The sequence below is a fragment of the Heteronotia binoei genome, chromosome 7, assembly GCF_032191835.1.
Source record: "Heteronotia binoei isolate CCM8104 ecotype False Entrance Well chromosome 7, APGP_CSIRO_Hbin_v1, whole genome shotgun sequence".
Taxonomy (NCBI): domain Eukaryota; kingdom Metazoa; phylum Chordata; class Lepidosauria; order Squamata; family Gekkonidae; genus Heteronotia; species Heteronotia binoei.
Window position 1 is genome coordinate 38,402,705 of NC_083229.1, and position 17,896 is coordinate 38,420,600.

Genomic DNA, 17,896 nt, shown 5'->3' on the forward strand with positions numbered 1-17,896 from the left:
CCTTTTTAACTTGATTTAGTGTGGGTCAGGCATTTTGTATGTTTATACAAGAAACAGCTTGTGTTGCATCAGTTACTACTCACTGCTGAATAGGCATAATTCAGAGGTTCATTGTAAGAAAGTTAAAGGTATTCCCTTACAAGTCAGATGAGACCTATGAAAGGCCAAAGAAACGAAAAAAGGATATAAGTAAAGCTATTGTATATTTAATCATGTTTATTACAAGAAGCTCTACTTTCACCCATTTCTGTTTTTTCCTAAAGGGTGAGGAGTATCCACACTATATAAATGCAATGGCTATTTTCAAAAGCATTGCTCTCAAATGTGTAACTCTCTGGATGATAACAGAAAAGCCACTGTGCCTTGGTCAAGCTTACTGCTTGGATGGTCATTATACAGATAAAATATGGAATACAGAAGGACAGTAAACTGCTCTGAATACTTGAAATTGAGAAGAAAAGCATTTGGGAAAGTTGAGTAAGAAAGTTACATGTGAGAGTAATAAAGTTACATAATCTTACCCACAATACAGTTTTCAAGGTTCAAAAAGCAGTTTGGCAATTAAGTACAAAGGGTTTCAGAATAAAAAATCCTGCTGGCACATGTGTACACACACATTTCTCTTTAAAACTCCAACATACAACAGCTGAAACTAAAGTTTTCAGTCAAATACCTGCTAAATATATGCATTTTGCTTTTTACTGACAAGGTAGATGCCTTATTATTATGTACCTCATTGTAATGCTTACACTACTTATAAGGTTTATTTTGGTTTTATTGTGCAAATTGTGTTTTATATATTTTCCCTTGTTAAAATTAATATTTGTACTGTTTACATTCTGAGTTAAAAATTGAAAAACTGTAAAAAAATTAAAATAGTTAAAAAAAAAAACACTCCAACATGCTTAAGGTTCAAAATAGTTCATGAGCACACAATTCTAGGAATAATCTGATGGCCATAAAAGAGTCATCTGTTTTTAAAAAAAAACATTTATATGTAGACTGTATTCTGGAATTAGACTATAAAGACTATATTTAATTAATGGAAATGTCTTTACTGAAAAAGTATACATCATTACAATGCTCTGAATCAGTTACTTTTTCAGTATAAACTTCATTTTTTACCTTGAAATGAATGTTTACTTAAGGTAGAATTCCCCTCTTTACAAATATACTCTGCCAGTCCTTACACTGTCTTTGCTTTCTGCCACCAAAACCATTTGAGATCAAACAGAATAGCAGCTCCACATAAGCAATCAAACAAACTACCTTATTAAAAACACTTCTCATGGCACAGTTCTCAACCACTGGCCTACTTGTGCCAATTAAGGGACAAGTGGAGGTATCTAGATTTATTTCAGTTTTCACTTGTTAGATTCTACTTAAAATCAAATTTCACTCACAAATGAAGGTCACTATGAGACTAGGCCTAGGGCTGCCAACTCCTGGGTTGGAAAATTAGTGGAGATTTGGATGTAAGGCCTGGGGAGGGAGGAGTTTGGGGAGGACATCAGCAGGGTGTAATGCCATGGCATTCATGCTCCAAAGCAAACATTTTCTCCAGGGGAACTGAGCTATGTAATCTGGAGATGAGCTATAATTCCAATAGATCTCTAGGCTCCACATGGAGGTTAGCAAACCTACAGTCAGGCCTCTTATTCACGCTGCTCTGGCTATATTGCACTCTCTGGAAAACATTTTAGGACAACATGAGAAGTTAAGTGCTGTGTGGAAAGAACACGAAGGAAAAGCAAAGCTCACAGTCAACTGCTGCAAAACGTTATCTTTATTTACAAATATCAAACTGCTTATAAACAGTAGAAATTCATATTCATATACTTATATACTGTGCAACAGTTACAACACGTTTGGGGTAACACCAGCAGCATGCATGACTCGAAATGAACCTGTGATTGTATCACCATCTCAATATTGTATATGCGCCTGAAGAAGCTCGCTGGGAAACAGTGTGGATACCGGTCTGCTGTTGTGCTTTTCCATCGAAATCGGGACTGGACTACACCTCTGTGCTGAGCTAAGAAGACTGAGCTGTGCTCTTTTGAGTGGATAAGTTCTTGGGACAATTGAAGCTTTGGCTTTTTTACAAAATAATATTTATTCGAGTCTGCATTGTGTAAATTGTAACTGTTGCACAGTATATAAGTATATGAATATGAATTTCTACTATTTGATATTTGTAAATATAGATAACGTTTTGCAGCAATTGACCGTGAGCCTTGCTTTTCACTCGTACTAATTTACTAATTTACACGGTCTACTGTAGTGTAGGTGTGGAAAGAACAGGCATACCAAGGATCCTTGGAAGTCTGACACTAATACAGGAAGGAATCACAGAGGCTCTCCTCTTGTGTGGTCTGCAACTTGTCACTTTACACAGAAGTACCAGAAATACCGATATTATAGTATCTGCCATTGCCAGAGTAACAAGACCTGGACCTAAAGAACTGAAATTTTTAAAACCTGGCTTTAAAAGGGTTTATGTTAGCTTTTGCAAATACATCAATAAGAACATACTGGATAACAGCTGGACAAGCTATGTAATTAAGGGATATTTATTAAGTTGTAACTGATTTGTTATAACTTTCCTGAGCAACCAATTTAATCTGTCTTTGAGATTAATTCCATTTGGAATTGGTTTGTTGGAAATAAATGACAAATGATGGAAACATATACTAAAGAGTTAGAAACAAATTCATATAGTGATTATTGTCATTCAAATCGTCAGTGGAGAAAAACACTGTTATTTTTTTTAAACCACATTTATAATTAAATATTTTTCTAAACATTACAGATCTCTTTCTTTCTCCTTTCCATGCAGGTCTCAATGCTCCCATCACTTGACAACCTACTTGTGTTCAAGGAAAGACTTTACATAGCTGCAGCAGATACTATAAAAGATACATCTTATTTTATATTCTGGGCTTTTATATCCAAAGACAGCAAAAATACTATAAAAGCAAAGATAGCAAAAATACTATAAAAGACCCAAAGACAGCTTTAATGTTTCCTTTAAAGGATTTGGCTTAGAATATAGATCTTAAAATTGTATTGAATTTATTAATTGCAACAAGTATATGTATGTCAATGTGCTTATTGGAAATGTATAAATCTTCCTGCAGTTTAAGAATAGCTATACAAAGCGTCGAATAAAAAGTTAACATGTTACAAAAATATGTATGTGTTAGTGAACCTTTTACTGTTAAGTTTCTTGAATGTTTTGGCATAGTAAGTATAACAATGGGATTCAACCATATGCATTTTTCCAACCTTTTTGAAACTGGTTTATTTTACAGGATGTAGATTTCATGTTTCTTTTAATGAATAAATAAAATTACATAAGGATCTATATTAAATAATATGTTATTTTCCCTTCCACTGAGGTAGAACAAGCAAAACTTTTGCAAGAAATGCATGTAGGTTTGGAATATAGAGAACAGGGCAAAATGTAGTTTAGAAGATCGTCTCATTCTAGCAGTACAAAGATATGTGAAGGCTAAGCCATTGGGGTTTGAATATATCAGCTGGCTAACAAATGTTTGTATGGTTTGAAAGCAAATTGCCATAAAGGCCAATCTTGGTTTAATACTGCACAAATAGGACATTCTGCTAGGATTCTTTTTTAACAGTTTAAACCATCAAGGAAATCTGGAACCAAATAGAATTTGCCAATCTAACAACACATCACGTAAAGCCAGCTTGGAAATAACCCTGAAAATCTACTGAACAGAGTAATATGATTGAAGAATTCTATTTTAATCTGCTGCCTAAGTAGTATCTTTTTGCATTAATAAGACATTGCTTTGTTGGTTGGGCAACTGGGATATTCTTTAGGTCCTCAGAACTGTGACTGAGGGGATACCAAGTTTAGCCAGTAGCACAGCAAGTACTGGGAGTCAGGGATAAAATCTTTCTCTAGAAAATATTTCCAGTAGTCTCCAAGGTAGTGTCATGGACCAGAGTACAGAATTCTCATCAGGCAAAAAGGCTGAAGACTCAGATGACAAAGCAGCTGGGCAGCTAATACACTGCAGAAGGAGTCAGCTGTGGTAGTTCCATGAGTCTCCTTTAATTTGCAGGAGGAACCCCCAGCCTGTAAATCAGTCCATTCATCCAGGGATACAGCCCCGGCCTTCTGATTCAGAACTGGATATTTAACCCTCCACCCCAGAGCTTGCTGCTGAACCAGAAGACTCTCAGCCTCCAGCCCCTCAAAACTTTCAAAACACTAAACCACCTCAGCCCCATCACAATACTCACCACTGTAACTAGGCATGGTGCCTTTAATGATGGCAACCTTCTGCTGGAGGGAAGGGGCCTGTATCTTTACCTTTTTGAAGGAATATTTAAGGTCTCATCTCACCTTCACCTCTGCTGAAACAACATCCATGCTACAGTCTGCTAGCTCTAGCTGCAGTAAACCTTGATTCTTGGACCTCAGCATCAAGCAGGACAGGGAGTAACTAAAACATCATTTCAAATCCAGACTTAAGCAATGTATAAAATTTGGGCTATAGATTCAGTCTGAAAGAGTTTTAGGGTAGGGTTAATTTTAAAAAGACCATGTTTTGTATGATACATTTTTTATACACCCATACAGTTCTAAAAACTATGGACTTGTTATTTCACAATAGGCCTTCCAAGTTATCATTAAAGGTTATATCAAGATATTTTGTTGAAAGCCACAATGTTGGAACAGAAGGGCATTAGTCTTCATCTTCTCCTCATATTGTTTCCCAAACAGCAATTTACCCTATTAGCGCAGCCTGGTCAGGGAAAAATAATAAGACTACTTGTTCCCGCCCCTCTTCTGGGACTAAGAGATTCTGAAGGTCTCTGATTCCTCTATGGAAAAAAGTAACGGGGTGGAGGCAGGAAGGGTTAAATCTATCCTGTCCAAGCCATGAGTAGTCTCTTGTATCTAAGAAATTGGCTATACAAAAGTAACCCTACTGTTTAAATTGTAAAATATCCTGAAGGATCTTCTTTCAGACATAAGAGCTGACTATGAAGTGCCTGGGGATTTAACTTAACAAACTGGGAAAACAATATGCACCAACTAATTGTTTAATTTAAGCAGAACTATACTTACTCATATGGAAACAAGTCCACATTTGTAAGAACCATTCTGACAGAACACAAATTGGTATATATATATATATATTTGGGGGGTGTTTGTCTCAAAAATACAGATTTCTGAAGAATAATTCCATACTACTCCAAATCCTTAGGCAGTAATTAAAATATCTGGTTTTAAATGTATCAGATGCTCCTCCTGCTCTTAGTATCCAAAATTATATTTATGAATCAAAGGAAACCTTCCCTTAAAACTTTTTGAAAAATCAACTTAAATGCAAAATGACAGGCCTTTCATTACCATGGTGGTGCCAGGTGAATGCCACTATATTATGAATTTGTTTTCCACTTGGGACAATCTGCTCAAATGAAACAGACCACAGAAAGGTCAGAATTGATTGTGGTATGTGGATCACAGAAAAGCCACTGAACACATGAAAGGAATTACAGTAGACCACACATCAAACATTTTGGCCTTGTGCTTCCTCCCTCTTATCCTCTTGGCAGGAAATACACTACATATCCTGTGAGGTGACCAGACATTTAAAAGTAGCCCCTTGTTCCAAAAGCTCTATGTACAGTAATTTACCACAAATAAGCAGAAGAACATTTTCCAACGCAGTTGTCTTCTAGACCTATATTTGGAGCACAACAGTGAAAAAGGTAAAGTATGCAACTATACAATATAGTTTCAGGCTAAGTGGGAAAGAAGGTTTCAAACTTAGGAAATATTCCACTGTTTGCTGTGTAAGTATAATCAGCCAGGTAATGAACTGTCTCTTATTTAATGGCTTCAACAACAATTAAAATAAGTGCAACCAAGTAGGGGATTGGTTTTACATTTTAGTGCTTATTTGATGTTTAAATGTAATAACACTTACTTTTAAGCCAGGATGCATACTCTAAATGTTTGTTTGGTAGCTGAATAAATTATATGTATTTGTAACTCTAAGTGGAGATTTGGAAATATGTGTGGATGATAAAACTCCTCCCCAGCTCGCAAGAGGAATTTCATTCTTCTAAACAGACTCAGAAAGGAGAACATAGAATAGGGAGTGAGTTTAACAGGAATATGAAGTATCCTGTCTTAAAGTCAGATGTAGGAACACATTCTTTACTGATTTGCTTTATGGGTTAAATAATTTTAGCTCAGATTTTAACGTTGCTAGTCTGTAACAGGACACTGAGTTTGGACTTTGCCAAACATTACATAAATATTTGGCTTTCTGCTTAACTGAGGCAAACAACTTCCTTCTGATGCCGCAGCTCTTTTCCTCTGGTTATTCCTGATACTCAATGTTTGCTTCAGGCTCTGTTTGTTTAGTGGTACAATACCTCAGCCTTATCAGGTGCTCTCTATATATATTCACCTGGAAATACTGAGGTTGAGTTTCACTGATCACAAGCATCACATTCTCTTTGTGGTACTTACTTTCATGCAGTATGAAAAAGACATAGCATCCACTGTGTGTTTGATAAGCTGACATGGGACAGGAGTCCTTTTTTGCTGTTGTGTCAGTTTATCAAACCCATACATGGACACCAATCATATTCTCTAAGAGGCATAGTGAAATTATTTAAGAAACAATTGCACATTATTTCCACTGAACTTTCTCTACATACTTGATATATAATATAGATGTATGTATCTAATTTACAGTGAAACTGTTTATTTATAATGCAGGTGGGACTTACAGATAGGCTGTTCAATAATTTCACTCACTAGGAACATAGGTGCATCTGTCTCTGATGCTGAAGATCTTCTTTGGGAGGAAGAAACCCACCTAAATCCAACTGATTTTACATTTTTTTAAAAAAAAAATTATCTCTGGAAGATACAACTGAATTAAAATGATGTAACTACAAGTGGAAAATTCTAATATATGCAAAGAAGCAATGCTGATAAAAATTGTTTAGAACCTCAGACAATTCATGGAACTAACTTCTGTGAATCATTTGAGGCACCTCTAGATAATGTGTAACTAGAAGTAAAAACAGTAGGTTGTGTATTTTGGAACAGTTCTACCAGCAGCACTGCTTCCTTGGCATAAACGGTGTTGAAAAGGATCCTTGCACTGGAGGAAAGTGATATCACTAGTGGACCAGATCTACAAGACACACCCCATCATTCTTTTGCATTTCAAGTGAAAGCAGTTTGTTTTCCTGCAGAAATATTAAAAGTTAAGTCCTGGGAATAGCTTGTGATGGTTTGGGGATAGAGACTATTCTAAACATCTGTACAGTACTTAACAGGAGAACACTAACGATGGTGTGGTCCCAGATAAGAAGGAAGGAAAAAAGAAGTGAAAACAAAGATTATGAAGACTGAGCGAACTGGTAAAAGGTGTTGGCAAGAGGTCAGTAGGCAGTGATATTCCATAGATATATCTAGTTTTTGAATGTTCAAAAAACTAAATGTACTTTCATTTGTCACTAATCCAGACAAACCAACCTGTAAAGCAGGCCATAATTATCATCCAAGTACTAAAAATGGGAGCAAAGGCTGAGAGACAATGGGGTACCAAAGGTTATCTAGTATGTCTTTGGAGGTGGTCAAATTTTATGTAGAATTTTTAGAAGTCACAGGATGGCTTTCTCATTTTATTTATCACTTTTGCAGTGTGCAAGAACCAGCTAATGGCAATATTTAGTGCACCTTTTTCATTGTGCAATGCCATCTATTCCATGACAATTATTTTACTGTCCTCTTCTGCCTTCAGGAGATGGGCAAGCTGACTTGCTCATGAATCCTTCAGCCCTGAATAAGTTTTGCCAACCTCCGAATAGGATTTGCAAAGCTGCCAAAATTACAACTGATTTCCAAGCCACAGATATTAGATCCCCTGAAGAAAATGGTTCCTTTGGAGGGTTGACTCTATGGCATTTTAGCTCGCTGAGGTCCTTCCCCAGGCTCCAGGAAATCTCCAGCCCAGAGTTGGCAGCCCAAGTCCTGAATCCGTCACAGTGGCTAGGCAAGAAGGTTCTGAGGAGGCTTAGTGTGTGAGTCCCCAGAAAAACAGAGACACAGTTCTGGTACCTCCCAGATCCTTTTGCTCATCAAGTTTTGTGGACTTACTGCAATCCAAGAGAGTGCATCAACCAGCTGTTTTGCAGGGAACAGAAAACTGTCCTATTGTATCTAGATTTCTGATTCCCCTCTGAACAGTAATATTCCAGCTTTGTTTGAAGGGTTATATGTGCAGCAGGCTGAACTGCTACATTATAAAAAGCCAACTATGCATGCAGTACAAATGTGTGCATGTGACTAGGGATACAGCTAGGGATATATACAAGGAAGCCTGCTCTATTCACTCTCTGTAGATTGAGGCACACAAATATGCACAAGGCATGCTTAAAATACCATGATCTGAATAGGATCCAGCTATGCATTCTGATTCTATATATATTTATGCAGAGTTCAATGGCACAGATTTCTTGCTTAATGTTTTCAATATGGCACCCTCCACTGTAAACATACAACTATTCAAAATGTACTATCTGAACTGACAATAGTTTTAAAAATTTATTATCCATGGCTTGCCAGGCAACTTCACTGAATAGATACTTTAAAAAAACTTTTTAAAAAAACCCTGGAATCAAGGAAGATCATACAATCCCAGTAATACACAAATGATTAAGACAAAACTGGAACATACACAGAAACATTTAAAACTCAGAGTTAAAACAACACATTATGCAGTCGTTTCCAACAGTATTGTTGAGGTAGATTTTGGCAGCAAGAAGCTACCCAGCTCAAGAAACCTATATCCTGCCGCAGGAAGCCACAGAATACACCATTACTTTTGTGACTGCAGAGTCAAACACAAAGCCTTCACATTAAATCATCCAAGCATCAGTGTATGCTGGATCGGAAAAGTCCGCGAAAGAAGCCTTTGAATGGGGATTTTGTGCCAGCTGCAGTTCTACATATGCCAGACAAGACTAGTCCTTACATGAGAAAACATTTTTGATATCAAGACACATGCCCAACAAGACTAGTGCTCACATGAGAACAAATCATTGATATCAAGACAGTCATACAGATTATGTTTTCAGGTTCTATTGTCAAGTCCAATGTTACTTTTTCGTCAACACAGATCTTGACAGTCATTTCAGCTGACACCCATGTTTGTGAAGATGACTTCTAAATTGTTAGAGACATATTCAATAATGATCCCAGAAGTGGTCGACAAATCTCAAAATGCAAAAAAAAGATTGATTGTGCTAGAAAACAGTTCTGAGACCTCCTTTCAAGAATTTGTAATATCCTAGCACAGAATACAGAAAAAATGAGGAACAGGTCACTAATTTAAGTGAGACAAGGCATTTCTAACTGCCTTTGGAAAACATGAACAATTGATTTACAAATACAATTTTTTTTACAAGAGTATCTCCCGTCTATTAATTGGTAGAACACTTTGGGGGGGGCGGGGTTCTACATAGTTTTTTTAATTAAGTAAACACTTTCTAATGTCATGATTTTCTTTTATAGAAAGCAATAGGAAATGCATACTTATGGTAAACTGCAAAGTAGTAAAACAAAGTTTGAGTTTAGTGGCAACTTGAAGAAGTACACTTGCACGTGAAAGCTTATACTTTGAATAAAATTTTGTTGGTATTAAAGGTGCCACTGGACTCAAATTTTGCTGCCTCAGACCAACACAGCTATCCACATGAAAGAAAAGTAGAAAGTATTTTGCAGTGGGTACACGCACACACATGTGCACACAGAGAGAGAGGATGCTGAATGTTTCCTAATAACATATGTGGCAAAAAAAAAAAGACTGTGAAGGTCTACATGGTAGTTCCCTGGCTTTTTCCTCCACAGAAATACTGGATTCACAGTGTTTAAATTATTTCAAAGGCAGATTACTTCAAATGCAGTTTTAAACAGTGACACATTATGATCCACAATGAGTCACTTATGATTCAATGATCAGTGTACATCTCTGATTAAAGCTAAAGCAGCTACAGGTGGCTTCAGACTGAGGAGACCAGCAAAGGTGGGGGCACTGCTTAACCCTTTTCCTATAAGACACTTGTACACTCCAAAGGACTCTTCCAAATGATAAAATTCAAGCATCTATATCTTTTACCCCCTATGGAGGGAAATATGATTCTGAACAGATAAATGGACAGGAAGGAAAGGTTGAGCAGGTCTTCTCTCTCTCCCTCGTCCCCTACCCTGGTCTTCCGCTCAATCTCAAACCATTTGCAGCTGCTTCACATAATACAAGAAACATCTGAGGTAAAAAAAAAAAAACCCAACAACACACCCACAGTAACTAAGTAGCAACAGAGCTAAAGGGAAAGAGAGAGAGAAAGATGTTTTAAAATGTACAAAGATTTTAGGGAACAATTTTGCAAAAAAAGAAAAAAAACTAAGAAAAAACCCCACACCCATTCTCACAAAGCACTCCAAGAGCTGCGGTCAAAATTTGTCATAGATAAAACCCTGCGAAGGACATCAGAGAACCCACAAATATTTAAGGAATGAACCACAGGCTGTATACAGAAGTTAACAAATGTCTCATTACAGTTAGGATATGGTTCTCTTAGTAACAGAAGCATAGTGTTCACATTACATTCAACTTAAAATTCCACCATAATTAAAAGAAAGAAAATAATCTGTTTTAAATATTATTGGAAAATATCTTCCAAGCAAAACATTTTTTTGAAACCAAGTACAATTTATATTATATTTACTCACAAACCATTAATAAAATAGGGAGGGAACAGTGAGCTTTGAGAAGCTTTTTTGAATTATTTTACAGTAAAACTGCTGACCACAACCAAGACTTTTAGATGTCAATTTTAAACATATATGGCACCAAAGTATCCTTGAAACGACTGTTCAAAAAAACCCAGAAAACCCTACCATGTTTTTGAAATCTGCACAAAGAGCCCAAGGGACTATGAAACTTTTTTTGTGCAGAAAGTAATCTATTTGCCTAACTGGAATTTATTTGAATTTATTTATTTAAATGCAAATACTGCAGCTAGTAAGTGCAGCAGTATATGAAGTTTTCCTATCCCAAGTACCAAGGATTTCTGTAATGCTCCAAAGAACACTCTTCACACACCAGTTCAGCCTTCATCTTGGATACTGAAATTCTCACAGCAGACACTGAAACAAGACCAGCTATAATGGCAGAGCAACAGTAAATTGAGCCTACTTGGATTGAGAACCAGTTTGGTGTAGTGGTTAAGAGTGGTGGACTGAAAACAGGCTTTGCGCCCTACACTACTGGCTTTTTCACCTTTACAGCAAAACCATCTATGCAAGCAAATATCAAAACTACAAAACTTAAGTAACAGCTGATTTATTGTAATACCGTGGTTTCCAAGACAAGAGACACTCAGAGATTGTTTGCCAGTGCCTACCTCTGCGTTGCAACCCTGGATTTTTGAGGTGGTCTCCCATCCAGGTATTACCCAGGGCTGACCCTGTTTAGCTTCCAAGACTTGAGGACATCAGGCTAGCCTGAGCTATCCAGATCAGGGGTATAAAGTTTAGGAACATACAAAAGACATTGTTCCCAACAGCATGTAAAATTCTCTGTGCAGTTGGGAACACTGCTTCCAAAGTTCTCAATTATGTATTATTACGTAATTATGTAATATTATGAAACTTGAAACAAACACCTCCCCAGGACTGAACAGAGATATTGTTTTTTTAATCTCATTACATATGCTAAACCCACTCTCGGTGAGTATAGCTATACACCCACAGTTTTCCAATGTATTTCTCTTTTATAATAGTGTATCAGAATAATGTTTTATATTGACACACTCAAATAAGGGATATTGACTATTTATCTCATTACATATACTTAACCCATTTTCATTTTATGTATTCTTGTTTTCTGATGGCAGACTAGAATGATGTTTATAATGTATAGATTGATTTTGATAAGTAAATTAGGTGGACTACAACTAGGAAATACATGTCCTTTTGTGATTTACCTAGATTTGCAGAAACACCAACTGGCAGGAAACTTTATTAACTTTTATGGCTATCCAGACCAAATGGCCAAGCCACACTGTTTTACCATGTGATCACAGTCAGTTTGCCCTCTTAATCAACAAACTGCATGTATTTCAGCCCACTATACCTGATCCCCTCATCTGATGAAGTGTGCTTAGAGAGCACACGAAAGCTTACGTTCTGAATCAAACTTGGTTGGTCTTAAAGGTGCGCTTGACTCCTGCTTTGTTCCACTGCTTCAGACCAACACGGCTGCCCACTTGGATCTATCTATGTAGAATCCTGTGTTCATATTCTTGTACACATGTAGGCTCTAAACAGACACTCCAAATTATGTACATAGATCAGGGTAGAGCATGGCATTATATTCCCTCTCCATCAAGCATACTCATTCTCCCAATTTAGAATATCTAAAACTAGCAACAGCAAATCTAAAGTACATTAACTGCCAGATGAAAATCCAGACACTGCTCAATGCTCTTTTTGACACTGGTGTATATCAATAATTCCTATGAACAAGGTAAAATTATATGGCCCACCTACATGGCAGGCTAGAAAGCTTGCTAAGCCTTATTCAAGAATGTATGGTTAGAATAACATCTCTCAAAACACGTATTTCTGGCAAAGAACCTGATGCCACAGGGTTACAAGGCAGCCTCACTGAAATATTGAAAGATCTTCAATTTGAGAATGGATGCATGCCAAGCAATGTCTCAGCTCTACTGAGAAACTGATCACATATTTAGCAAACTTTAGGCAATGCCATCAAAGAAACAAGAGGGAAAGACAAATGAAGATATGAGAGCCAAATCTAGTGCCTTAAGATTTCCATATATGGATTGGATGAATTAAACAAAAATTGTCTTTATATTCTTTGTTTTATATGAACTGCTCTTGGGCCCTCTGGGGTAAGGTGGGCTATAGGTATTTTAATTAACAAATATCTGTCACCAGCTCAGCCCTAACACCCTCTATGGACACCCTGTAATGCACCTCAGCCCCTTTCTCTCATACTGAGACCCAAGAAAGGGCCCTTCCTACAATGTAAACAGGAAGTGAAACTTTGGCAGAATCCTTCCTTCATATTTCTGAGCAATAGTATATATGGAGGGAAATGGTAGTAAATGGGTTAGATTAGGTTTGTTAGCTCTGGGTTGGGAAATACTTGAAGATTTTGGGGGTGGAACCTGAGAGTGGGGTTTGGGGAGGGCAGTAACTTCAATGGGGCATAAGGCCATAGAGTCCACCTTACAAAGCAGCCATTTTCTCCAGATGAATTGATCTTCATCACCTGGAGATCAGTTGTAATAGCTGGTGATCTCCAGCTACTACATAACACTAACTTAGACACCCTTCCTCCCAAAGAACTCTAAGGTCAACAGGCATTTTCCCAAAAGGGAGTCATTAGGCCAAGTCAATCATGCTAGCCCTTGACCCCCTATCCTAATATGAAAATATGCCTTACTGAAAAATTAGTTGCTTACTCCAGCTATAAGTATCTGCTGTATCAAAATCTACAGTGAGACTTTCCAGATCATTACTACAGGAAGCCATCTAGCCTGACTTAAGCTACTGGAAAGTGTCAAGATTTCACTTCACAATTCAGAAGTATAATAATGAGTTTAACACTGCATCTCACACGACCACTTCCTTAACATCTCTACAAATACACATACACACACTATATCATGTAACACATAGTGTCAACTCAACAGACTACTCAGAATGTACTTGTAGTGCTAAATACCATTGTAGTATAAACCTTGTTTTTCCTATACTGACTTTACTATAGTATTGAAAGCTTGGATGAGCAAAAGCTACAGGGAACAATTTAGCAAGCATACAACTTGTTCCTTGTACAACCTTAACTGCAGAGAATAATTAGGGCTCCAACCTGACATTTTAGGAGGCAATTAATTCATAGGGCCGTTGTTAAGTTGGAATGATTTGATGACACATCTCGTGCTTTCTCACCCACACACACCTGTACACACCAAAATAACAAATAAACTCCATTTTACAAAACTGTTTAATCCAAAGTGGAATACGCCGGCAGAATGCCTTAGTAGTCACAGTGTGGCCCAAGATGATGGAAGAACAACCATCGGGTCAAGAGTATGGTGCTAAAGGCTGCCAAGCAGATCCTGCTGACCTACTATCTGATAAATTGAGTTCTAACAGATTAAGAAAAGAGCATCAAGTAGATAAACTTCAAAATAATAGCCTTCCCTACAGCCAATATGGAAACTCTTTCTAGAATTTTGCTCATACAGGAATACAAGGTTGTAATCTATTTTCAATGCTTTTTAAGTCAATGTAATACAAGAAACTGCATTCCAAAGTTTATACAAATTGTAAAAGCAAAACTCTCTTTTTTGGGAGGGGGGATTCTCCTAGGCCTTTAGAACATTTGAAAAATAAATGCTGCTGTAGATCTCTACAATTTACTCTTATTTCCACATGTGTCTTTAGTACCCTCTTAATCTTTTCTTTGCACATAAATCCTAAATTCTTTAGGGAGACTTACCCATTGTTCTGTTGACTAGATTGTATGTGCAAATAACCATTCATGATTTCATGGGTTTTTTGACAAAATCAAAACATGATACTAGTTCACATGTTACAATTCATGCCTGCCAGTGTAGATATGTGACTGACAGGTAAACCCATCATTAAATGCATTATGACAAAGCAGCTCCTCCTGAGGCAGAAGCTGGAAAACTTCAAGGAGCCTATGCCACTCTCTAAGAATTCCTATGCTTGATTGAAAGGAAAATGTGTCAGTTTTTGAGCTATAAAATGTTTTACTGCTGGGAAAGGATTCTGATGTTTGCAACTTACTTCTATTGAAGTTTACTCCGAAGTATTTTTTCAAACAAAAATATTGCCACATCTGAGAAACAGACCAACAGGAAGTATAAGACACTTGTTCATCTGTATTTCTGTGACTTTTCTCACTTGGTATTATTTGCAACAATACTTTCATGTTTCTCAGCAGTGCCAACTCTAGTAAGGATCATATATTATTATCATCATGTTGATTACATATGTTCTCCAGTTTTGCTGCCTACATATGATTAGTGTGGTTTGCACAGACCCAGTGACACAATCCAGAGCACGGCATTCACACACAAAAATGTGTTTACTGTGAAACTCTGCCTTAGAAGTTTGCTTTCTTTCACAGCTTTGATCCACATGACATCAACAGTTCAGCATTTTGAATGTCTGCTAACCATTTAGCATTATGAAAATCACTTTCACACTAAACAGCTACTGAGAGATATGGTATTTGTAAAAAAAAGCTCACTGAAGTTTTAGCAAAATAAAAAACCCTTTTCAAATAATGCTCTTAGTATATTATTTAAATTGCTGTTCACCAGTCTCTTTTAAGAGAAAGTGCCTGAATAAATGTGAAAACATGCATCAAAAATGCCCATTGCCGATATTTTTAAAGAGAAAACACTAAATTAAAATGATTTTAACACAGTTCAGGCTCTATGGATCAACATGACACCAGCCATAAGAAGACATTCAGCCTTTGTCTATCTTGCAGGGTGGCAGTGGTGCTGAGGCAGCATCTATGCGGTACATCTACACTTTGTGTTTCAAATTAGTGTTTGAATGGGAACCAACGTGAATTCCTAATGTCATTGATAGAATCCGAGTTTTGGAGTACATCACACAGACAAGACCTACGTTGTGTATGTAGTTATTTAGACTGAACCCATAAACTGTCATGATTTTAATCATCAGTCACATAGACAGCACAAATGAGTCTATAAGAATTTCCTCTCAAAAAAGTACTAATGTGAATGGTTTTTTTAAGGTACTTACTGATAAATATCTTTTCTCAGCACAACTCTGCTAAGAGGATTGTCAGCCTGCGGAGCCATAGATACAGAACCAATCCTAAGAACCAGCGTGTCTTCTTTATTAGCTGCAATTAAGATAAGAAATAGTGATGGATGTAGATATCTATGCAGGAAGACATGCAAATTAAGGTATTAACATGATGAAGTTTTGTCACTTTATTTGTGCAAGAGCTACTAGTGGAAGAATCCAAAAGAAAGTAATACTACTTCTTGGTTCCAATCAATTTTTAAAACTGCTCCTCCCACCGATTTTCTCTCACTCACACACACACAGTGTGACCACTGCAACATAAATTAGCAAGGCCCATACAAAGAAAAAATAAGTAATCTGTAAGAAGAATGAGGCAGACAAGGGCTCTTGCCTCTAATACTGGAATAAAAATACTCTTATGTTTTAAAAGGTGGAAAGGACCCTTTCATAACTATGTAGGTATTTCAATATTTGAATGTATTCAACTGCAGGACAAGTACTAATGTTAAGCACAGGCTAGTGAAATGTCTGAAATCATGATGTCACAATGCAGTACCTGTACATTGCAAGAAACGGAAGGCAATTCAATACATCTCTCTGTCTGTGTCCCTTGATCATGCAAGAGAGTGACAGAATAGAGACAGTGGGACAGAATGTTGGGAACTGGCATAAGTGGAAAAGGAAAGGTCCCATTTGCAAGCACCAGTCATTTCCAACTCTGAGGTGACCTTGCTTTTCACAATGTTTTCATGGCAGACTTTTTATGGGGTGGTTTGCCATTGCCTTCCCCAGTCATCTACACTTTCCCCCCAGCAAGCTGGGTACTCATTTTACTGACCTTGGAAGGATGGAAGGCTGAGTCAACCTTGAGCTGGCTACCTGAAAACCCAGCTTCCACCGGGGATCGAACTCAGGTCGTGAGCAGAGCTTAGAACTGCAGTACTGCAGCTTTAAACCTCTGAGCCATGGGGCATAAGCGAGACCACCATAATAGGTTTATTCTAATTGTTTTTAAAGATTGAAAACTTCGAGTTCCTGTCAGTTACATTGGAAGGAACTGGTGCTTTAGTCATCTGTGGTTACAGCTGGTACAACATCACCACAATAAAAACTAACTTATCCATGCAATTAAAAATTACTAGGTAGGTCATGAACAAAGAGAGAATGTAGAATGCATTCAGTACAGGATTCTGCATTCTCTGTTGTATAACGTTTCTTTCAGCCTGCGAAGGATTGTATGACATCTTATAAGCTGACAGTGACATATGATATATACACGCAGGCAAGCCTAGTGTTCCTCAGAAGCATATACTTTGAGGATGTACGTAAGCTTTCAATCCCCCTTTCCCATCTGTGGCCACCCAGTGAGATATCCCAGACATCTTGTTTTGAAAACTTAGCTTTCAGCTACAGATGCTGAGAGTGTGGTGAGTGCTAAGTACTTTACTAAACAACACACTGCTTGATGTGGAAAGAACAAGCAAACTTCACATGCAGCTCAGAAGACTCACGTAAATAAATATATATGTAAACTGGCTTCTGCACACCATAGGGATGCATCCAGAGAAATCCATACAGAAACCATGATCAGCAGTCTGGACGCACAGCTTTAATGAGCAACGATTGCTGGTGTCAGATAATTCTATCCAATACTCATGAAGCACACAGAAAATAATTACAGAAAGAACCACACTAAAGATTGTGCATGGTAAGCTATTTGGAAAAATAAGAATGGTTTGCTTGAAGGAGGTCTTGACTATGGGGAAAATAAAAGCGAACAAAGCTTTTTGTACCTTAATCAGTCCATAAAGATCATCAAGTTGCAAATGTCTGAGCCAACTCCAACATTTTTTTAAACCACGAAACATTTATATTTATACTACGAGCTTTACACAACTTTTAAATCTTTGAGTTAACTTTTAGTTGGTGCTCATTGAAGTCCTGGGCCCTTTGTTTATGTGCATTACAATG

General features: G+C 37.3%; 1 protein-coding gene across 2 annotated transcripts in view; it reads right to left on the minus strand.

Moving 5' to 3' along the window:
* The window catches only part of VPS13B (vacuolar protein sorting 13 homolog B), a 572,358-nt gene that overhangs the window by 229,963 nt on the left and 324,499 nt on the right, over positions 1–17,896 (minus strand). For both annotated transcript variants that reach the window (XM_060243442.1, XM_060243444.1), the window contains exon 30: positions 15,917–16,019. In XM_060243442.1, coding sequence (XP_060099425.1) covers positions 15,917–16,019 — 103 coding nt within the window. The remainder of the gene's footprint in view (positions 1–15,916; positions 16,020–17,896) is intronic.